This window comes from Crocodylus siamensis, chromosome 13, assembly GCF_052110815.1.
Source record: "Crocodylus siamensis isolate JL-2025a chromosome 13, ASM5211081v1, whole genome shotgun sequence".
In the NCBI taxonomy this organism is placed as follows: domain Eukaryota; kingdom Metazoa; phylum Chordata; order Crocodylia; family Crocodylidae; genus Crocodylus; species Crocodylus siamensis.
Window position 1 is genome coordinate 31,752,323 of NC_143407.1, and position 23,519 is coordinate 31,775,841.

Genomic DNA, 23,519 nt, shown 5'->3' on the forward strand with positions numbered 1-23,519 from the left:
GCTGGCAACACTTCTGGGCACAATGAACGGAGATGTAAAACTGAAAAAAATGGAGGACTGAAAACGTAGCACCTTTGCTGCATATGCTGCTTGAAGACTTCTCCTTCCGCTACTGATCTGGCACAAAGAAACGTCCACTGTACTGACAGCTGCAGCTTGCGTTGTTATGCACTCAGAAGGAGACAAGTTAACTGGGGATCCATCGTTCTCAGGAATAATTGCCAAAGAGGTCTTAACAAAAATCTCTCATCTCTCTCTTGGGTTCTCTTTGTACGTGCATGTGCGCGGGGGGTGCTTGTGAGAGAGAGAGAGTGTTTCTTTAACTTTGGGACACTGCTCAGCATTTCAGACCCTCTGGCAATGCCAGTCAATACTTTGAACAGTAGTGAAGAGAGTTATCAGATTACACACAACACTTGATGTCTCTGGATAAGTATTCGGTTGTATTTGAAGATGTTGTCGTGCCTTACATGGGGTAAAAGAGCACTTCAGGGTAGTTTCCGTCCCCAGGCAGCCTTTGAGGCTCATATAAAACTTCTGCGAGGTTGTTTTCTGGGTACTGCGCCTTTCCATTTCTAAGAGACTCCAGGAGGTAGCTGCCACGTTGCGCTCAGTTCAGATGCTACAAGCTCGGGGCACCCCGCACATGGTTACGAGAACTTTACTTTTGTGTTTTCTGCCATTGCTCTACATCTAAATGAAGAGCCAGGTAAACAGAAAACACATCGCTGCTCCAGGAGTGTGGGAAAGGCTGGGGGATTAAACATATGCCAGCCCTGCCCATTTTGTGCAGTCACACACAGTTGTCCCAAAAGTTGTCAAGTCATTAGCGGCTCAGTCTTCAAGAGAGCCAACTCATCAACAAATGAACAGAGTTATTCTTGAATAACTGGCTCGCAGTTGTGCGTGTTTGTCTAGAAGATTAAAAAACAAGGTCAGAGATAAGCGAAGATTAGCTAACCTGTGTTATCAAAAGCCAACCTAACTTTAACTTCTTTTTTTTACCCCTTTTCCTGCAGATGCTTGATGAGTATTGCAGATCACACCTATACCACAGAACCAAGCTACAGGGCATCCAAAGACAAGTGGGCATGGTCTTGCTCAGTACGTTCTCATTTCACAGGGACAAACGTTCATTGGTTTCTCTCTCAAATTCAAACTGGCTGTGTAAGGCATAACCTTGCTGATAAATACTGTTATTGTTACAGCGACTTGAACGAGGTCACTGATTACTTATCTAAAGTATACGCTGGCTTTCTTTTCATTCCAGAAACCCGGTGACTGAATCAGAGAAGTCTTAAAGCCATTTGTGCACTGCCTTGTTGGGTCTGTGGAAGTGAGGACTGTGGGCTGGACTGCGCTTTTCGGGTGAACTTTACCCCCGTGCCAAGAACACACAACACGTAAGTCCCTCATGCTTTACATATTAGTGTTTTTTGACTTTCCAAAACCTATATGTTTCCCTTTATAACTTTGCTAGGCTAAAACTCCCAACAGACTTGTGTGTTACCTATATGCCTTGAGAAGGAAATGTCTAATGTTGTAGGTAAACCAAAAGAAGGCACAGGATAAAAGTACCCAGAAATGCGGTTCAAGCCTATAGAAGAAAAAAGGCCCCCAGATCATATAAGCATAAGTCACTACTAACTTTTCTCAAGCTTGTCCTGCCACATTATCCAACAAACTTTGCAGAAAATTTCCATGAACTGTAAACAAGAGTGGTCAGAACATCAGTACCTCGAGACATGTCCAGAAATACCAGGATCTTGCCTTTGTCTGTAGTTCTTATTGCCTCAAAAGAGTATTTTATTTGGCCTTGGAGCAGCAGAGGCTGCTGGCTTTCTGCATACGAATACAGGCCTCAGCAGATGATCTGTCCATTTTGAGTACGTCTCCCCCACCCCCATCTGCTGAAAGCAGGAAGCCCCTCGAAGTAGCACAAAAACAGTGCCAGATCCTCAGGTCGTGGAAATCTGCCTGACTTGGTGGTATTTATACAGGAGACTCTGACATGGTTCCTAGTCATTTTTGATGGCTGAGAGGGACAGATGCTTTCTCCATGCCTGCTTGGTGTTTGATTTAATTCAGAAATACGTGAAGAGGGAAGAAGAGGAAAATCTTTGAACACTGATTCTCCTCTACCTCCCTTTCCTGCTCTGAATACATTTGAAGAGTATGGTCGCAGTCCCCTTTTTGTGAAGGGCTTTGCTGGATATCCCAGATCTGTATATCTCCAAGCAACCCTCCTGATTGCCAAACACATTTCCTGAATTTAGCACGAAGAGTTTGTTTAAAGTATGAGTCTACCTATTCCTGCCAGGAGTCATTTCTTTTTTAATGGTTAACTAATAGGAGAAGAGATACCAGGCTGCAACAAGCATAAAAGCAACCTAATTAATCCAATCGGAGCTTAGAAACCACAAAGCTGGATAAACTCTGGCTTTCAAGGTTAGCTTCCTAAGGGAGGAAAAGCTTATGGCAGAAAGGCTGAGCTAAATGGGGTGCGTCTACACATTCATTAATGTGCCGTAGTTACTGCACACTAAGTTTAGTACTTGTATAACTAAGTACTAAATCAAAGCACAGTAATTGGCACTACTGTGCAGTAGTGCTGGCGCGTGGCTTTTCAGTGATGCTAACTGTGCAGTAGTGTGTTAGCATGGGTTTTGCCATAACATGCTACTGAGTAGTAGTATCGGGCTACTCCGCAGTTAGCATCTCGTGTAGATGTGCCCACAAAGTAGCAATTCCCAGTAACGGGCCCAACCCACATAGCACAGCCCTCAGCTTCTCAGATATTTAGGGATGTTTGGATGAGGGAGGTTTTTTCCAGCGTCATCGACTTTGCACACTGATCGATCGATCAACTACATTGATTCTTGTAACGGCTCTGAGAAGACAGTATAATATTTCAAGAAGTAGTTTCTATTTTATGTGCACATGCATGCATGCACATGCACATGGTCCCCTGGGTATGTTGGTAGAGGCTGCTAAACTTGAGCATGTTAGTAGCCCCAGCGCAGTGCTCGCTTGTCCTAATGGCTATGTCAAAATGAATCACAATCAAAACTCAGGACTGGGGGATATTGTGGCTGCATCAGCCGCAGGCCTCCCTTGTGGCAATGGACTGCATCCTAACAGGCAAAGGCTTGTAAACACGAATATTTACATGGTTATAAATATTGGCCATAAGAAGACAGACTCTAAAATTATCCCCAGTGCCAAAGAGGGTGGGTTAATACAACCAACCAACCACCATCAGCAGAGCTGGAAAAAAGCAGTGTGAGATTCCACATTAGGACGTTGTGTTCCCAGAAGAGGAAGCGCCATGCCTGCAAAAGGCTCCAAATAATTGCGGTTTTTTAAGCACAGCCTGAGGGGCCCCTTTGTTAGGACTCTGCTTCTGGGCCCTCAAGCTCTAACAGAGGGGTTTGAATCATGATTATGCAAACTCATTGAGTTTCTTCAGAACCAAATTTTCAACCAGGCTCCTGTGCACTTTGGGTTGTATGTGCCTAATGTACGCAAGCCAGTGCCTTGACACATATGCAAACTGGGCAGCTGCATATAGAAAAAGAACCAGCAAGGTAAAGATCAAAAATTTTCAGCGTGCACAGCAACTCGTCCCCGGTGCTGCTTTCTGGGACCAGCCTCCTTTAAGCCATCTTCTCTGAACAGCTGATTTACCATTTCTTCCTCCTGTGGTGCCTCCCTGCCATCCTGGCTGCATGAGCTCTGGTGCTTCTGCTGGTAGTTCCCATTTACCCTTTCTGATGTCTTTCTCTGATGTTGCTTTGTTATTGCAGCTCCCTCCAGAAAACATTGCCAACCATTGCCTCATTACTTTGTCCTGCTAATTCTCTCCAATGCCCGCCCTTGGCTAAGCAATGCAAACAGCATGTGGGTGTATTGCAGGATTAGCTTCACTTCCTAATTCCTCTCTTCTCAGCTTCTGTCTGCTTCCATGGTTTGCTTAACTTAAATGGTTAGAGCAGTCTTCATCAAAGGATTACAAAAAGCTTGAAAACGTTAATTAAGGATCACAACAAACACAAAAATACAATGATGGCTAGTACCAGTTTTTTCCTTGCCATGCAGAATATCCTGCCCTTAAGCCAAGAAAATGAATAGCCTTGCTTGGAGCCATTGTTGAAATTATGCAGTGCCTCTGGTCGGCCACAACAGCAGGGAAAATGCAGTTACTCCTGGCACCACACTCAGAGCTGAACTCACTGGAAGCCATTTGCAAAGCGTAGCAACAAGTCGGCATTTCCCCCAGGAAAAAAAAATGCAAAGAAATGACACTGTGTTGTTCACTAAAATAAATAAAGCCCAGAAAGACCTCAACACTTGCATTTAGAGGGGAAAAACCATTTTTCATCAAAAATCTTTTCCAAATGAAAACCGTTTATAGTAAATGACATTATCTGAACTTAACGATTTACATAAACAGTGCTGCACAGTTTCATGCATGAGTGCATGGCGTGTATGGCATGCTCATAATGAATGTATGTAGAAATATAGGAACATGCGTTAGGCCTTTGTTTTGACAGCATCAGCACTGGAAGCAAAGCTACCTCATCCATTTTTAGATCTCGGGTCTTTTAAAAATTTGATTAAATTTAGATTATTCAGGAAAGAACCTAGAATTTGTGCAAAGTCCAGCGGGTGAGCACATGGCTCTAGGAGTGCATGCATTTGGCAATGGATTTCCTGCGACACTGCTAGCTGGAATCCAGGATGTGGACAAGGCCCACCGGGATGCTTGCCACAACTGCTTTGATCCTCACATGCAGGGCAGGAAGCAGAAGTATATTGTAATGCCTCCACTGTTTACATTTAACTCATGATAAAGTCTAGAGCCATAGAGGTTTCTTTTTCTGTCATCATGTGTTAGGAATTAGACAAATCTTGAGCCAACAGCAGCTTGTTCCAAGCAGGACAGCCACTTAGGATTAAATGTCTGATTGTAATTTGAGGCAGGATGCTGGCATCATTCCAAGTGTCAACAGTAATATACAGAGGCTGTGATTTGTTTTTTTTTAATTTAATTTTCTTTTAAAAAGTGCTAGAGCTGCTCTGTAGCCATTGCCCATGTGCATGCTGTTATGCCCCATGGCTAGGTATAGACATTCAAAAAGCCGGAGGCAGCATCGATCTAAACAGCGCAGATTTCTGTTAAGTGACGTAGTTTAGATAGGTAGCAAACAGAACGCACGTTCACCTGGCTTCCACCATTTTTAAACCAGTCTATGCATGATGAACTTCTGTTCTCTTATGGGTATAGACTGGTCGGGTTTTGTTTTTTTGTTGTTTTTTTTTTGGGGGGGGGGGGGGGCGTTCTGCCAAACTTCCGTTCTCTTATGGGTATAGACCAATTTCTGATCACTTTTATACCACTAAAAGGGCAATGTCTGTGCCTGGCCCATAGTGAAAGTTAAACTGCAGTAACTTAGCTTTGGGGAAGCACTTCTCTTTGCAAGCTGGTTTCAGAGGTACCAGGCAAGTGATACTATGGTAATCCTAGCAGAACATACACAGTTTCCAAGCCTTTTGATAAAGCCACAGCGTTGTATTTTCACAAACACTCTCTAGAGCCTGACAGCCCGGATTTGGCATTTGTTTCCAACTGCCTGTTGTTTCAAGCTCTCCCTCTGGATGTAGAATATGCATTTGCTTCACCGGGCAGTGTTGCACTGTGTCAGTCAGTGGTTCTCAATCTTTTAGACTCAGAAAATGCCAGTTTTGAAGTTTACGCTTCCTTTTCTGACTACAGAAAAATACTAGAGCAATTCTTCTGTTGCAAAGAGCACAGAAAGCTTGCACCAGGTGAGAACGTTTTCAGCACCAGGAATGCCTATTTGAAATCTGGAATCAGGACTTGCAGTAGAGGTGAGATCTTTTATTAGACCAACTAGATTTTTGCAAAAAAACCCCCCAAATAATAATAATAATAATAATAATTACAAGTTTTCGGGCACAAACACCCTTCATCAAGGCATGAGAGAGAAGATTGTAAAAGTTCTCCTGGGTAGAAATGAAAGTTAGTATTTCATAGGATTTCACAAAGGAGGTTTATCTTGTGAATCATGTCCACACACTGAGCAGTGCTAATATCACCATGCAGCACCCTTGAAAGAATGTCATGACACCCTGGGGTGCCATGGGAACCTGGCTGAGAATCACAAGTGTAAGTGGTTCATGCTATTCCTCAACACCCTTATCTCTCTTTTTAACACTTGTTTAAAAAAACTGTACTAGCAACCACATTTTTGCTGTCTCAAAATTTGAGGGGCCGTCCAATGTGAAACCTGAATACAGTTTCAGGGCTGACACCGCCTGCCCAGAAGACTGTGACCAGCACGCAGCGTTTGAGCTTGATCCAAGCAGACTTGCCTTTCGTAGTTACTGGGCCCCACCTCATGTGCTGCATCTGAAAGCACTGCTCCTGGACATTTAGATTAAGGTAGAAAATGGCATACCAGGAGGCTTTTCACAATTTGTACCTCTGCATTCAAGAACACATCAAAAGCAAATTGATCATTTTCACACAGATTTGGAGCAGGGCGCTGGCCAAGTGCCAGCGTCCCCTTTGCCAGGGGAACACTGGAGAGGTACAGCCTAGAGTTATACCTGTATAAAAGTCGGAGGAAAGGCAAGCTAGCATCAAGTGCTGGTATAGCTGTCATTCTGCCACTGCAAAAACCTGTTATGGCAGGACTCGCAAAATAGCACTGTTACATATACTCTCTTATAAGGTCTTTTTTCATGGTCCATGAGCACTTTTTACCCTTTGAAGAAGTACTGTATTGCTGTTGATTTTGTTGTTCAAGCCTCCTCCTCGGAAAGCTATGCCAGACTGCAGCAAATTGCTCTCCAGTTTATTCTCTGTATTTGGAGGTAATTAGGGGACCAGTGCAGTTTTCGGGGAGTCGGACGTTGGTGTCTGGACTGGGAATCCCAGCAGGCAGGACTGCCTACCTGTGGACACAAGATCAGCTGATCTTTTCTTCTGATATTTCTGGTTCCCTCGATGAAGACTGCTTAAATCCTGAATAGCGGTCGTGGGAATTACCTGGTGTTCCTACACCTGATTCCCGCAAAGATTTCCAGACCCTTTACAAACATTAGCATCAGGCCTGGGAGGAAGGTAAATAATTTCATAATACTCATGTTACATCACGGTTCAAGTTAACTGAAGGAGTGGGCAGCCATTGCAGCCTAGCCAAAGGGCAGAGGATGCTCAGAGGCAGCGCCTCTGACTTTGAGCCAGGGGAACGAGTAGGTAGTCTCCCTGCTGCTTTTCTGAGAGGCAGGGAGCTGCAGTTCCTGTTTCCCTGCCCACTTTCCTATGTAGGCCTCTGACTTTCTACATGGGGAAGCTGAATCAATCGAGCACAGGGGAAGTGACTTGCTCAAGAGCACAAAGATGGTCAGCCCCGCAGTGCCAGAAATAGCACCCAAAACTCTGGAGTCATCAGCTTGTACTCTGACCATTAGACCACACTCTTCCCCTTCACCCCTTCTTTGCACCTCCTGGAGGTTGAATGGGCTTTGCCACCTCCACACAAGGAGGGCCCGGGTACAAACAGCGTCATGCAGGCAATTGGAAATCAGTCTTGAACTGAGTTGGCTGGCAAAGCCTGGCATCCCAAGGGAGTGTCCTTTGAGGGCACTGCCTACAATGCCTGCAGCCCAGCATCTATTTGTTGGAATGACTCAAGCTTGCTAAGGCAGGTGGGCTTTTATTCTCCCATTACCCGGCAGCCAACACACCCGGAGCAACCTATACAAAGCAGTCGTTAACAGTTAGTTAATTGAAGGATACATGGTAAACTCACCATGGCAGGCAGCACTGCCCTTGGCCATGCTCTGCTGCTCCTTGCCTTCTGCATTAGCAGAAGAGGAGCCCCCTGTGCAGTGCTGCAGGCAGTGCATTGTCTCTCCTCGGCACTGTCTCTCCGCTGTGCTAACCAGCCTGCCCGCAGCACTGTGCCGGGGCACTTACACTGCTTCCACTTCAGGATGCAGCCAGCGCTGTGCATGTGAGGGCACCCTGCTACCTGGTGCAAGGAGCTGATCTTGATTGGAAACGCCCCCGCACATGGAGGTCACATCACTGTCTGCAGTGCAGGCAGGCCTCCTGGGCGGCCTTAACTGAGCCTGGGCTCCTTTTGCGCCGTGACCAAGGCATGCACATAGTATGAGGCAAAGAGCTGATAGTCTCGATAGACCTGTGTGGAAGTTGAGGCGATGTCTGCAGTCTCAGCAGCAAGGGCTCCCAAGTCACGAGAGCAGCCCCTGAATCACTAAGGTGTTATGGCCTGCCCTGTCTGTTGTTTTTCTTGCTTCTTTAACTCCCCAGTGCGCTCTCCCTTCTGCCACTGCCAGTGCCTTTCCATCAGCCCCCACCTACAGTCGGTGCTTTCCTTGCTCTGGAGAGGCAGCTTTTAAGAGAAGGAAGGGAAGAGACCAGTACACATACCGAGTCTCAGAATCCCAGATGACTTCATTTTACCTGTTTATGTGGTTTGCTTTTTCCTCCTCTTGAATGTGCTACTTGTTTCATTTAAGACATGCAGTTCTTAAATATTACAAACCAAACCAACTCTTTACTAAGGCACGGCCTGGCCTCTTCAGTTCTTGCTGCTTTCTGGCCAGCATTCACTGGCTTGAACTGCTTTTCGTTTTCACTTCCACAGCTCCAAAATTTCAGGATCATAAACTTCAGGTTTTCCTGGATCAAATTACAACCACGAAAGCAGCTTCCAAGCCTGTACATGCTACTTTTCGAGCCTCAAGGCTTATACTACTAGGGCCTTATTCGGATACGCAAACATTTATAAATGGGAACTCGCTCCCCTGGAGTTGATGTGAAAACTGGTGAGAGATCCAAAGAAAACCACAAGTATTTTCTTCTTCATTCATATGATCACAGCCATGGATGTCAGAAAGTGCATAATTTTGCAAGTGTTGTATTTATGACTCCAATCTTGCCATGACCTTGATGTGCAGGGTCTGTCTGCCCTGCGCTTGAAATTCTGGCTTACACGTCCAGAAAGATGTTAATATTTTTGCTTAAGTCTGGGAAGGATCTTCTTAAACACCAAAAGCATGGCTATTACCCTCCATTACATATTGGTGATGGTTTACACTGATTGTGTACAAAGGAAGATAACCAGATCTCAGACTGAAGTCAGCTGCAAATAAGGCCTGAACCGTGCAAATACGTGCAAGTTTGAAACTTCTCATCTGTGAGTAATTTAATCTTTATTTCCTGTACGTGCAAAAGGATGAAATCATCATGCTTTGTGGGACAGCGTACATGGGAGATGCAGCAGTCATAGTTTCATAGTTTCTAGGGTCGGAAGGGACCTGAGCAGATCATCTAATCCGACCCCCTGCCATGGCAGGAAAGAGTACTGAATGAAAAGAGCTCAGTATTCTTAAATCAAGACATACTTCATTGCTGAAAGCCCTGAATGCATTGCTGAAGTATGCCAGAATAATTGTTCTATATTATCTGTAAAAAAAAAAAAATGCAATAAATAACATAGCCCCTGGTTCCTAAACAAAGCAAAGAAGAAACTATCACTTTGATTTCTAATGCTTTCAGTTGTATGTTAAGTAATTGCAGTATTACAATACTCAGGGAAAATGAACTTGTCTCACAGAGAGTCCTAACCTAATTGAACTAATTACTCGATAAAGCAAGGGTGTTGTGGCTGGTAAACAGTCTTGTGCCAAGCAGATAAATTGCAGAGGCACTTGGAGAACACAAAAGCCAAAGCTAAGCAAACACCCTTTTAAAACAAGACATTACCAAATTAATGGCTGTGCTCATTGCCTTTACCCACATTCTATACTGATTGATTTAAAAAAAAAAAAGAGGAAAAAAAAGCCATTGCTGGCGAGGAAGATCTCCAGCAGGATTCAAATCAGGGCATGCAGGCATTGTCCATACTGAAGAAAGGATTGTTTAACATTCTGTGTACACACATACACACACACACTGCTTTTTCACTGCAATTAAGCCAATTCAGTCCTGATAAATACTGCTGTGGTTGCCAGCCTGGAGTCTACACTAGCACAGCACAAAGCGTGGCAGTGTTATGTCCTAGAAAGGTGAACTGTACTAGAATAGAAAAACAACCAAAAACCTTTCCAGCATGCATCCATTAGATCAGTAAAAACTGCTTTATTTCCTGTTCTTTTATTGATACATCTAGATTAGGGGATGTTACCACTAGAACTATTTTGGGGGTTAAAGTCCAGACTAAAAACAAACAAAAAATTTTCCATCACAGCTACACCAGCTCTCTCAGGTCAGTCTGCCCTGTACTTGTCACTGTTGCACTTCAAACCTGGCTGATGAAATGCTAAGTAGGATGTTTTATTTATAGTTTAGATGTAGCTCCTTGGCTGTACTAGACCAAGGCAGATTTAAATAGTTAACAGGTCAGAAAGTCTATCCCCCAAAGTCCCATCATCTGTCCCTTGCATTTGAATACAGCTCCCTATGCCCTAGCTCCCTTATACTTTGAATAATGTTTAGTTCAATTGAAAATTCAGTAAGCAAACAAAATACAGTAGTGGTGATAATATACTCCTGCCAAAAAGGTGCTCAATTTATTTTAATTCAGAAGAGAATTAGGCTCAGGTAAATCAAGTACCAATTTCTGACTGGTTGACATCTATTGTTTGGCACAAGAGTCGTTAACATACATGGAATTATGCTTTACTAACAGCAAGGCACTGAACCCCACACTAATTACTCTAAATTTAGTTTTAAAAAAATCATGATTTAAGTGACTGTGACTAGCTTGAAAACTTGCATGCAGTGCCACTTGAAAGAAAAACACACAGTAAAAAGTTCCATTTTGAAAAGCTGTAAGTGAAATCTGTAGTTGGCTGGGAAAAAGATGTTCAGATCATTATTAGGACGTTGTTTATTGCTTGTACTAATGCAGTTTAATCATCTCACCAACTGGTACCTTCTTAGGTCTATTTCAAAGAAAGCAAGTGATTAGAAGGAATTGGATTTGAACTAGTTGGGTAAGGCTGAACAAGTCATTGCTTTTAGCAATAGCAACTTGGCCAGTTGGCTGTAGAAGTGTAGCATGGATATTTGATAGGTTAACCCTACTAACACACCTATAATTCACCTCAGGTGGGGGCTGGGAGCGGGGAACAGATTCAAAACAAGTCCTTTGAAAGTGTGATGAGCCAGAGCTACTCTATTAGTATTATTTTTTGCCATTTTGTAGTAATTAATGAAGCACGCTTATGTGGGGGTCACTTTTCCAAAATATTAGGATTACTAGGATGACTTGATAACAAGATGTGCTTAAAAGGGTTAGTTATAAGTTCTTTCCATGATGAGGATCACGTAAAAAAGCAAGCACCTCAGCAAAGAAACCGTGGGGCTCCTCTAAACTGTTTATTTTACATGCAAGGATTTTTACTACTAGCATTTGTCTGTGCATCATGGACAGTGGTTCTCATTTAATCGTGGCACTCCGCTTCCTTCATTTGCTAATTTCTGCTCTCAGCTTCTCCCACCAGTTTTACTTGTTCCCCCCACCCTCAAGGAATGTAGTTTTACTCTATTCCCATTGGCAGTACAGTAAAGGTACTACATCCTAAAAAATATATAGTTTGAGTAAACTTCTTTAATACCTTTGAAAAGACTTGAGAAGCTTAACTACAGATATGTGGCTTCAGACTCTTTCATCACTACTGTTCCTTTCCTTGTACACAGTGCATCATGCACTTGAAATCTGATCACTTTGTAGTTCTTTGACTGGAGTCCTCTATGCCAAGTGTAGCATAACTTATTTGCATATATTTATAGCATGTAGAAGAGTCAGTCACCAGGCATCATGTTTTCAGAAGAGAGATTTTTATTTTTAATAAAAAAGTTCAACAAAAATATATATATAGTCAGGCATTTTATGCAATGCATACATTCTTTATATCTGCAGGTACAGATAAATAACAGAAGGCAAAAGCAAATGTTTTGCTTATCTTTGGCCATTAACCAATATCACCCCCTGAAGAGATATTATAGGGTCACAGAATAAACCAAGTCTGTAAAGTCTTCTCCCATTTACAGACAAGATACCCAGGCAACAGTACAGTAGTTAACTTGAGAAATTTTAGATTTTCTTAAAGCTATCACCCAGGTTTCTGAAGTAACTTTGTTGTTGCTGTCAAAGTCAAGGCCTTCCCTAGATGACAAACTAGTAATGTTCTGGGATTTAGATTCAAACCCATCCCTCACACAACCTACTTCCCTTTGCCACTGAAGTCTGTAGAAAACTAAGCTGTACCTCTCCATTAACTAACAAATTTGCATCTGGGGATCAGTTTCCTGAACTCCAAATCAACAAACATATGTACAAAGCCGTTAAGCTTTCTTAAGTCAATATTTGTCTAACTCAGTGTCTCAGAATAAAAGCTGTCCTTCCACTCTACAGCACTGATGCATCAGATGGCTCTACAGAAGCAATATATACATGATACACACTAAAAAAAATAAAAATCAGTAAAGCAATTAAAAAAGGTACACGGATAAACCACATAGCAGCTTACATCTATGTATGTACATATTTTCACAGTTCGATTTTAAAAAATTGTCTGAGAACTTCAGGAATACTTCTACTGTATCTTTCTATAAATAATAGTAAAAGCTCCACATTGTCAAAATGCATAACCAGGTTTTTTTTAGATGTCTGAAATTTAAATAGAACTTGAAAACCTATACAGTTTTAAGCTTGAAGGCTGTAAAGTTTGAGGTTTCTTTAAAGAGTGTTTTAGCCAGTTTCAGCAGCCCAGTCACTTGCAAGTTTCATTTTAAGCCTGGTAGGAAAGAAACTCCACCATTTTCAAAGGGATAGGCAAGTTCTTCACTTGGCTAGTAGGCATCACTCTTCGAATTGCCATGCGACACAAGTGTTGGAGACTGGGAACGTGTTTTGGAGTTGCCCAGAAGTACACGCTTCCATCCTGCGTCCTGCACATGAAACGAAGAGTCAGTTATCCCACCAAACTGCTTTCAGACTAGCCCATCCTTAGAAGGTTCCTATATAACAAAACGCTCCGATGAATTAAGGAAAATTGGGCAAGAGGCCTTCCAAGTTATTTACGATCTAGCTTTAAAAGGCATTATTCCCCTGAAACTCTAGGCAGGGACTAAAACAACCTCCAGCCTAAGTTAGTTTGTAGTGCTTATGGTTGCAGCAGTGTAGAGCAGAGGTGTTAAACCCCAGGGCCCACTGGGCTTCCCTCTGGTCCAGAAATTGAACCGTAAGGGAGAAATAGCACTACTCCCCTGCTGAACAATTTCCAAACTGATCGGGGCTCTGTGTGCTGGATCAGGCGCTTGATTCCCAAGCCCAGCTGCGTAGGGCCAAAAGGTTGAGAACTGTTACTGTAAAGGGATCTTGACTGGTCAGATAACCCCTCTTTCATACCTGTATCTTAAGTTTATTTCCCAAGTCTTAGAAGAAAAATGAGATGAAGGTTGTTAAAGTCTACATATGACGAGGCATTCAAGGCTTATTTAAATAAGCATGGATTTGAGTTAGAAATCCCGTTTCCTAAATAAAACCATGCCTATTCTCTGTCAAACAATCAGAGACAACAAACTGGAATGGTCTGTCACTGTCTGCGAAGTTTGTTCTGGAAGACTCAGCAGTACATGTGAAAAGTACTGTTTATTTACTTACCCAGCAGCTAGAACACTGCCATCAGTAGAAAAGGCACAGCAGAGCCCATTGTTCAAAGGTGCAACTTGTACAGGATAGTCTTCATTAATTCTCCAGAACCTCACCATTCTGGAAAGAAAGAACAGTGTGGTCGAGAAAAATAAATTAATAAAAAATGGTGCTGGTGTAGAAGCGCAAGCCATGGCAGTTGACATTTTTAGCAGGTGTCATTTCTGCCAAGTCTCAAAGGATTAGATTTAGCAAGCTACAGAAAACACATTGCATTCCAAAGTACTCTTCTTGAATTACAATACCATACACGTATTTTAAATACGTTTCTTCAAATACTGATTTTAATTTTAGCTTTTATTTTCAAAGCTGAACAAAGTAATCAAGTCAAGTCCTTCTTTAACCATGAGAAATATCATGCATTAACTAGGCAGGGCAGTAAGCATGCCTAATGCTGGGAAATGTGTTTTCATTTAACATATTAGAGATCTAAAATTCACAATTAGCTTTGCTTATATTTCCCAGTATATTAGGACCAGAGACATTTGTAGTACTACTTCATCTACTTTCTATACCATCTCTTATTTGTATGATATGGTTCAGGAAGGAGAGCACCCTGTAATATATTTTACCCCCTCCCCACACAAAGCCTGCTGTCTTTTAAGAACACTTAGAACTCAGTTCAGTATTTTTTTTAAAGCAGCATAGTATTTAAGGCATTTGAGATACTGCAAAGAACCAGGAGTCCACCAGCTCTTTCCTCATACTTACTTATCATCTGCAAGGCTTGCAATATGCAGTCCATCATGACTGAAAGATACTGATCTCACCCATCGATCATTTGCTCCCCCAGCAAATATTGGTGTAGGAGGGGGAAACAGATGCCTGCAGACAAGATGCACACACAGCTCGTTACACAACCATTTAACGCAATAGAGAAATTTCCTTTAGCCATGATCCGCTTGACTCTTCAAGAGTAAAAATATTCTAAGATTTGACTAAAAAAAAAATTAAAAGATATTCTCTCTCTGTACAGTAGTATCACAACACTACACTAAAATATGTCCCTTATCCAGCTTTAAGGCACCAGCATATTGAAGATCTGAATAATCCATTTCCCATTACAGAAGAGGCACTCTTAGGATTTTGAGTACGGAACCAATTGTTTCATCTCACTACAGTCCTTTGCATTACACAACAAGAACAATAAATAATTGCAGAACAGAGGTTTTCTAGGAAATAAAGTCACGGTGCCCTTTTTGTAGTTGCACCAGTCTCTGGTGCATGAAGCTGACGCCCTCCTGTAGTCAGGGAAGTCAGCCAAGTAATGCATCACTCACTTTTTAACTGCAATGCAGTTAACATGCTTACTTTTAGGCTTAATGTCTTCAAGAATCCCATTACTCTTTCACCTCCTTAAATTTATTTCAAGACAAAAATAAAGAGCACATTTTTGGCTCTTCTACTTACCCAAACTCCATTAGAATAGCTCCAATATGTGGATCCCAAACATAAACTCGAGTATCGTAAGATGCAGTAGCCAGTAAAGCTCCATCAGGAGAAAACTCACAGGCTACAACATCATTGTTATGTCCTTCTAGTTTTCGAATCATGGAATATTTATCCATATCCCAAAGGAAAACCTGCAATTAAAATAGCTAATGTTATAGCCTTGCTCAGGCACACAATGAAGTATTTCTATTTCTTAACTATGAATGCTATCTTACTTAGGATTATATTAAAATTTCTCTTTAAAAAAAATAAATAGAAATCAAGCATTATAAATTACTACAATTAAGAAATATGCTCAGTGTCACACTCAGATTAAAATGAGGTTTGTTTTTTTTAAATTAAAAGGCAGACATGCAAATTCTAACTTCAAGTTTGTTAAATGTTATTTAAAAAATAAGCCAAAATGTAAGATAAAAGCAATACAAATTTAACCATGTACTTTTACTGAAATCCATGTATTACAAAACTATTTATTAAAATATATAGAAGTGTAGGGTTAAATACTACAGTCCCCTCTTTTCAGTAACTACCAAAATTTTTAAGAAATATACAGACAGAAAAATGTAAGGTTAACATATTGTTACTCCAGTGGCATCCCCTTTAAGATCACTTGTTTACAATTGGCTTGGATCACCAACGTCAGCCTAGGAAGAGAAACAGATACTGCAAGCAAAAAGAATTTTTCACAGCCAAAAGAAAATGTCTTTGGCAAAACAATAAGGAACTTTAACCATATTATGAGATAGCATTTACGCATTTAAATCAAAGCAACAATAAAAAAACGACATATCCATGATTGCAATTTAACTTGTTATAGAGGTTGGTAAAGTACAAGTAGAGTAGTACTTAGAATATTACATAACTGCACTAGAGACTGTGCAGAATAACTTAATAAGCTGTTGCTATATATTTCACCATAACATTATAGAAAGTAGGCTTACAATTACTGGATATGGTGTATTTATTTTAAGTTTGCCCTTGAAAGTGCTCTTTCCTTCTTTATTTTTCCCCCGAACACATTTTTATGTCACAGTTAGCTTGAATAAAGAGATGGAAATAACTCAATTTTAACTAAAGAAAATATATTTATTAGTGCCTCATATTTTATGTTGGCCAATTTTACTAATAAGACCCCAACATTCCATAAAACTGGAAAATAAGTTAAAGTTTTGGAGTCAATGGGTTTCACTGCTGTGAAAATTTAAAAACAAAAAACCAAAACAAAAAACAAACAAAAGAAAGAAAGGGAAAAAAAAAAAAAAAAGCAGAAAGTGGACATCAACCAGCACCTGCGTACGTACAGTACACCTTGCAGTCGAATGCAAGGTTACTTCATCCTATGGTAAAGTTCGCCCCCAGCCTGGTAGCCAGAGATGCCACTCTTTCTGCCCAGCTAACACCATTGTGCGCTTGTGAGAGTGGTGCCAGCTTAACCTCAATCACACCAATATTGCTGCCACCACCTGTGACAGGGAAAGCAAGAAGCTTATGGAAAACACACAGCCTAAACATATCAATGCATACATCCACATCTGTTCTAGTTTAAAGGACTAAGCTGCTCTCTGTCAATTCTTGTACTGTTAGTTTACTCTAGATTTATCTATCTATCAAATGCATTCTAACAATTATCCCTGAAAAGTTAATTATTCAATATTTACATTAAATACTCATCCTCACTGGGCTTTAGTAAACTATCTATCTATAAAAAAAAAAAATCTTTAAGCTACAGGGTGTTCCTTTCTCTTTCATATTAACTAGGGCTTTATCCAATGCCAAAAAGAGCAGCTTATTGTATGTGTTTTACCTGCACTGCTTTCAGTTCTCTAGCAGGACATTAGAATACTGATGGAAACAAAACCAATATGCTGTTCTTCATTCAAGATGTTTTAGTTACACAAGTGCCATTTGTATTGGAGGCATTTTTGTTCAGCAGAAGAGACCATGACTAGCTCAGACTTTGAGAAGTCCTTTTAAATTGACCAGGAAATAGAAAGGATATCAATCAACAGCAACATAATTTAATTAGAACATTAAACTAAATATTTCTTAACACTTAAGTTTTACTGCCCTCAGTTTTTATATTATGAACAGATGCAGATGTGCAGAACTACTTCTCAAAAGGATGCTTAAAGTTTCTTCAACTAAAAGCAGTGCAGTTCTCATAAATCAGTATCTGAATGCATCTTAGGCTAGTTTACTTTGATTTATTTCATGCAGTTTTTGCATTATCAGAACATTAGAAGTTCATGACACCGAGCACAAGCTTAATGTTATTTAGATTTTAAATGATTATGCACACAATTGAATAAGTTTATGAACAAGAAACTCTGACACATACAGCTTTACTGGCTCCAACAGAACAGAGGATGGAAGAGTCTGGAGAAAAAGCACAGGCATAGACCCAGTTCTGGTGCCCTCTTAATACCTTCATCATATTTCCTACAAGAAAAAAAAACATTACTTTACTAAGAACCAGTTGGAGATTAGTTGCTCCTATGCATGGTCTACCCCAAATCCGATTTTACACTCAAGATTTTTCCCCCAAAACATACTGTACCATTATTCTAGGTTACTTTTAAGGAGAGAAACTGGAGCTTTCCCACCAGCTTAACAGCTCAGCCTGCCATAGAGAAAAAAGGTAACCTACTGTACAGGAATAGATAAGGAATTAAGTTCCTTGACCAACAGAGACAGAATACATGCGACTGTAAGTTACTTACGAGCAATACAGACTACAGCACAAGCTTCTTACCAAACTGTACTTTTAGGCTGCACTTTGTGGAATGTGCAATAACTAATAAAGGGGGCTAAAATCCTAAAGTGTAAAGATATCCAGACCACACACTGACATGCTATAGCTAATAACTGGGGGAAGGGGGAGGGAATAATCCATTGTTTGTTTTAAGAAAAGAGCATTCTTAAAGCATACCATCATCTTTCAAGTCCCACACTCTTAGCGTTTTGTCTCTTGATGCTGACACTAAAATCAGGCTGCCATCTGGGGCAAAGGTTAAGTCTCGAACCACTTCAGTATGGTCCATCAGGTTAAGGAGGAGTTTTCCTGTTATGGGAGAAGGACACCAATTAAAGGGTAGAAAGAATGCTATGGTTTGTTTTGTGTGTCTTAAGATTGAACAACAAAGGGGAAAAAAAAAAAAGTCTTTATCTCAAGCCACCCTTGGATCCTGGCTGAAGTTCAGCTCTGTTTAAGATATGTAAAAAGAAACATATCTTGTACACAGAGTTTAGAGCGATAAGATGCAGTGTATCTTTATTCAGTTTCCTGTGTTCAAACTTTCAGCTCTGACTTCCCAAGAAGCTAAAACTCTCAGCTTACAATAACTTAATTGGCGAAGTTTATTTTTTGGCTTAAAATAGAGCAAAGGTATATGAAAATAAAATTAGCAAGTTTCTGTAAGATAAGCAAACTGCCATTAAATTAATTCCTAAATCATCAGAAGTTAGTAGCTGCAGTCAGCCCAGAGGAGAACAATCAGCTAGATTGTAGAATCCTAACTTCAGAGGCTCAGTGCTACTAGCCCGTTTCCACCTGAAGAAAAACAGCGGAGCTGCTAGCACAAATCCTTCCCCATAACCTGGGACCTGCAAGAAACTCTTTCCCCCTCAAATACCAAGTCATTTAACAACATGCAAGAAATTCTGTCCACTGAAGTATCTAAGCATGTTTTGCCTTCAGGTTCATAAATAGTGCATGCTTAATTGCTGTATCAGTGCGTCCAAGTCTTCCTCCCAGGTCTCTAGTATTTCTAAGGTCTCTTAACACAAGATTTCACACATCAGTAAGAAAGAAGATTGGCTTGATGTCTTTCTTACTGTACTTCACGCATAACTGAAGTCATTTCTCTTTTCAGAAGATAGCACATTTGAAATATAATACCTTTGAATTAGTTTATTTTTAGATCCTTTAACTGGTACAGACTACACTCTTAGCATTCCTAAAACAATATGCAAGTCTAATTTTATTTATTCGCATTAATTTTAGCTACTGCTGCAGAGGGGCAAAACAAATATACCTGTGTATACATCCCATATTTTGATGCGCCCATTGTTCAAGCCTGTTGCAAGCAGAAGCTGATCTTGCCCAAATTTGAATCGATGCCATTCTATATTCACGCAGCGACTCTGTTTTTCAGGTACAGAAGACCCAAAAGCAAGACTCCAAACTATATCACCGCAGTCTATTATATGCTCACAGGGCTTATTCTTCTGCCCGCTATCACTGTTCTGTCTTGCAAGCCTTGAGTTGACTGAATTTGCAACATTCTTTGTGCCATGCAGCAAGCTGCAAAACAAAAATAACCATTTTTAGAGTAAAATTTAATATTCCTTAAAAAAAAAAAAAATCTCTACTAACAAGAGGATAATCAGTACAGCAAAAAAGGAAGAATCTTAAAGTATAAAGAAGTCTCTGGGCAGTCCCAATACACAGAGTCATAAAAATCAGTATTTAATGCTCCATTTTCAAGGGAGGAGTTTGCCAGGTCCAGAAGCCTTTTCCTAGGCCAATTATTTCTACATACTTAGTTCTGCTTCTGTTCAGGGCAAATGTTTACCTTGAAATTTTAAAGTTATGATGTTAAGTGCTTATTTAAAAGTAAAGCTATTACTGAGAAACTGAATTGCAGAGAATATATCCAAATTCAATTCTTATATTACGTAAGAGAGTCCTTCTTTCTCTTCTTCTGCAGTCTGTTTAACACAACATTTATTTACTGAGAAGAGTAAAGAGATAATGAAGCCTTCACATTAAAATTACGAAGCTGAGCCCTATGAGGAGAAACCTAGTTTGCTGTAAAGGCATGCAACTGACTAGTCACAAAGATACAGTTTACAAACTTCTGCTTCTACTTAAAGGGAACCTGCAAATGAAAATAACGTTTGGGATGGTGCACGCCAAACCTTCAATAGGATCAGTTTCAAGAACATAAGGTAGCCTCTCCTGATCTTGCTAAAAAGCCAGAGCATCCAGTCCTGAATTGAAAGGGTAGACGGTTTTAGTTTTCAAACTTCTCCATTGTGTTTTTAGAAAGAATGAATTAAGCATATATGTTAAAATTAAGTTGCCTTCCCTCATTGCTCAAATCTGGGGGTTTTTGTCCCTTGTTTTTTAATCCCACTGTGCACAGGAACTTCTGGGGGGGGGGGTGAAAGGAAGGCACCTCTTAAATGTGCAAACCAAGTACGATGTATAGACCAGGGCACTTGCTTAGTACTTTCTAGGGTCAAAGGAACCAAATTCACCCCTTCTTTCATAAGCCATTTCATGTGCCTCATAAAAAGAGCAAAGAAAAATAAAAAAATAAATAAAATTAAGACACAGTACTGTTTTGTCTTACAAGTTATTAAGGCACTGAGACCAGGGAACCAGCTTGACTATGCGATGTCCTTGTGACCAAGCAAAGTACGAGCCATCGGGAGCAAAGGCAACAGTCCAGTTTTCACGTCCACACTTCTTGTCAAAAGGAGACGTGGGAGCCAAAAGTTCTCCTATAGTACGGGACCTTGCTAAAAAGAAAAACAAACAAATAAATACATAAAAATGCCACTTCAATTGTGAACAAGGTATAAGCATGTTAAAGACTTCCAACTAACACAGTATTTCCTGCTAAAAGTTTTTCGGGTTTTTTTTTTTTTTAAATGAGACCTCTTCGATCATTTTGGTTTTGACCAAAAGCGAATGCAAAGACAAAAAAAATTAAAATAATAACGACTTTGCATTTGTTTTCACTAAAAACCAAAGAAAAACAAAACAAAAACCCCTCAACCCTGCATCCCCCACAAACCTTCAGCGTCACAATTTGATGAACAGACCTCCTTGGTTAGGGACTACAAAAAACCCAACACCACAAAATGTGCTGAAGTAACAGATTGTATTATTGGCAGCGACCGAAACCCCACATTCAAGAACCTCCTGAATCAAACGTCTCCAATTTAAATCCCCCCAGCTTTCGAGATCAAACAAGGAACCACTTAGGACCGTTTTCCTGCTGCGGTGCTTAATATACAGAGAATCACTGCACCCAAATAGGCAGAGGGCTCTTTAGGGTGAAAATGATCATCTTTTATCCGACCCACTTAAATAGGTAGGACATTTTTTTTTTTTTTTATAGCAACCCTCTTCAGGTTTAAAAACCCTCTGGGTTCACCTAATATACAGAAAATCGTTGCACCCAAAAAAAGGCAGACACATCGCTTTGGGTTGAATCGGACAATCTTTTTATCCGACCGACTTAAATTAGTTAGGAAATCCATTTTTATTAGCAACCTATCTTCTTTGTTTTTTAAAACAACCCTGCCTCCCAAGAGGCGCTGAAACCTCACTTTTTTTTATTCAACAGCTTTTAAAAAACACAAGGGCCCCTCCTGCACAAATGCCTCGACAAGTTGTACGTGAGGAAACCATCCCCGCCATGGCCCTCCCCGACCAGGGACGGCATTGCAAGCTGTTTTAAATAAATGGGTTTAAATAATTTTAAAAAAAAAACACAAAAAAAAACGCAGATTAAAAATAATCATCCCCCCTCCCCCATTTCAGCAAGCCCCCTCCCCTCCCGCAGGGTCTGACCCCCCGGGGCGGCAATGCAGGAAGATGGAGGCAAACACCATCACCTCCCTGCAACAAAAGGCATCTTGCAAAGTGGGGCCCGGGCTCCCCCCCGGGACCCCGGACGGGGTGGACCCCCTCACCGATGAGCTTGTCGTTGACATCCAGGGGAAAGCTGGCCATCTACGGGGCCGCCCCTCGCACCGGCTCTGCCACGCAAACGGAGCGGAGAAAAAACAACGCGGCCGCGACGCCAGACACTGCAACAAAATGGCCGCCGCGGCCCGGGATGTAGTATGGGGGAGGGGGCGGGGCTCGCCGCAGGCCACGCCCTCTGTCACATAGCCCTTCCCCTCCCCTTCAGAGGAGTGCAGTGGTACGGCCCCGCTGGGCTGCGTGCGTCTCCGGGAGGGACCGTTCCACAGCGGGGGGGGGGGGGTTGGAGGGCCAACTGCACAGTGCTGGAGAGCGAGGAGGGTGGGAGGGATGGCACCGCTTTGCTCACCCAGTCTAAGGGCCCGCTTTTGATGCCAAGGGTGCGGGGCAGCCCTTTGTTAAGAGAGAAATGATGGAGTGGGCTGTTGCTGAGGCCTTGCAAATACAGGGCCGAGGGCCTGAAGGATGGGTAGCGACGAATTGAGCCATTTCGAGAGGAAGCGGAGGGAGGATCAGGAGAGGAGTCCCGGCCTGACGAAGCCTGTTCCTCTCGGTGCAAAGACCCGTGACACGTGCGAGAGGTTGGGCGGCCCAAAGATCGGACTCGAGTCCCGTGGACGAGCGGCAGGAGAGATCATCCTCCTGTTGGGGGATGGCTGCGTCCCAGGCAGAAATGATTATTCCCCCCCAGGCTTCAGGGCTCAAGCCCAGATCATCGGTTTGTGTCGAGCCCCTATGTGGATCGCAGATTTGAGGGCTGCACTTGTGCTTTCTTGGACAGTCCGTGGGATGCAGTTGCAGGAAAACGAGGATAATTTCTTCTCCAATGGGCTGGAGGGAGGGTGCAGGTTGAGCAGCTCGAGGATCCGGTGTTGTGTTCGTTTCCACTTGTATTTGACAGATCACAAAATGACACTCCTTCTTCTTACCTTGTCAGCTGTCCTCCCCTTGAAGTGGTTTGGGCTCTTCGCCATAATTGAATGTATAATCCTCTGCAGCGAGGTTCGTTTCAGCTTGTTTGTTATTTGTCATCCTGGATGGCACTAGAGACAGCGGATGCCAGAGATCCACGTGTTTCATTGTTCGGGTTAACAAAAATTTCTTCCGCCGTTCGTTCTAGATCTAATGCAGTTTCTCCGTTCTCTCTTCCCCTGTCTCTGCCTGATCTACCCACGTTTGGTCCCATCAGTGCTCAAAATATCAATGCTGCCAGGACCCATTCTTTGCCCCATCTCTCTTGGCTAACTTTTTGGTCCCTCACCTCCGTACCCCTTTGCCTTATTCAGTCGTCTCCATGACTTCCCCAGGTTACTATTATTTCCAAATCTCTACTTGCAATCCCAGTTTTGCTGTGTTATTCCCAGCACCAGTCATGTTGCACTTTATTTCTCCTTGTATGTTCGTTCTGCTTGCCTAGTGAGGAGAGGATTCCTGATGTCCTTATGTAGCACTTTCAGAAGTGCCGGCACAGCTTAACCACACCGTTAAGCTCTGTTGAAGCCCTCAGTCCTGGCCCTGCTCATTGTGGAAAGAAACCACAGTCACAGGACAAAGAACCTTTCAGAGTT

At 41.8% G+C, this 23,519-nt stretch overlaps 1 protein-coding gene and 1 long non-coding RNA gene across 4 annotated transcripts in view; one reads left to right on the top strand and one right to left on the bottom strand.

Moving 5' to 3' along the window:
• The window catches only part of LOC149854187 (uncharacterized), a 180,808-nt gene that overhangs the window by 142,625 nt on the left and 14,664 nt on the right, over positions 1 to 23,519 (top strand). For all 3 annotated transcript variants that reach the window (XR_016438828.1, XR_016438830.1, XR_016438829.1), the window contains 2 exons: positions 1,020 to 1,167; positions 1,271 to 1,403. This is a non-coding gene — a long non-coding RNA (uncharacterized LOC149854187). The remainder of the gene's footprint in view (positions 1 to 1,019; positions 1,168 to 1,270; positions 1,404 to 23,519) is intronic.
• Positions 11,881 to 22,083, bottom strand: WSB1 (WD repeat and SOCS box containing 1). Its single transcript, XM_090024886.1, has 9 exons — positions 21,939 to 22,083; positions 20,588 to 20,756; positions 19,265 to 19,533; positions 18,160 to 18,291; positions 17,569 to 17,669; positions 15,189 to 15,361; positions 14,490 to 14,603; positions 13,731 to 13,838; positions 11,881 to 13,015 (listed from the first exon to the last, which is right to left on the bottom strand). Exons 1-9 carry the CDS (start codon positions 21,976 to 21,978, stop codon positions 12,856 to 12,858), a joined length of 1,266 nt encoding a protein of 421 aa, XP_089881012.1. The 5' UTR covers positions 21,979 to 22,083; the 3' UTR covers positions 11,881 to 12,855.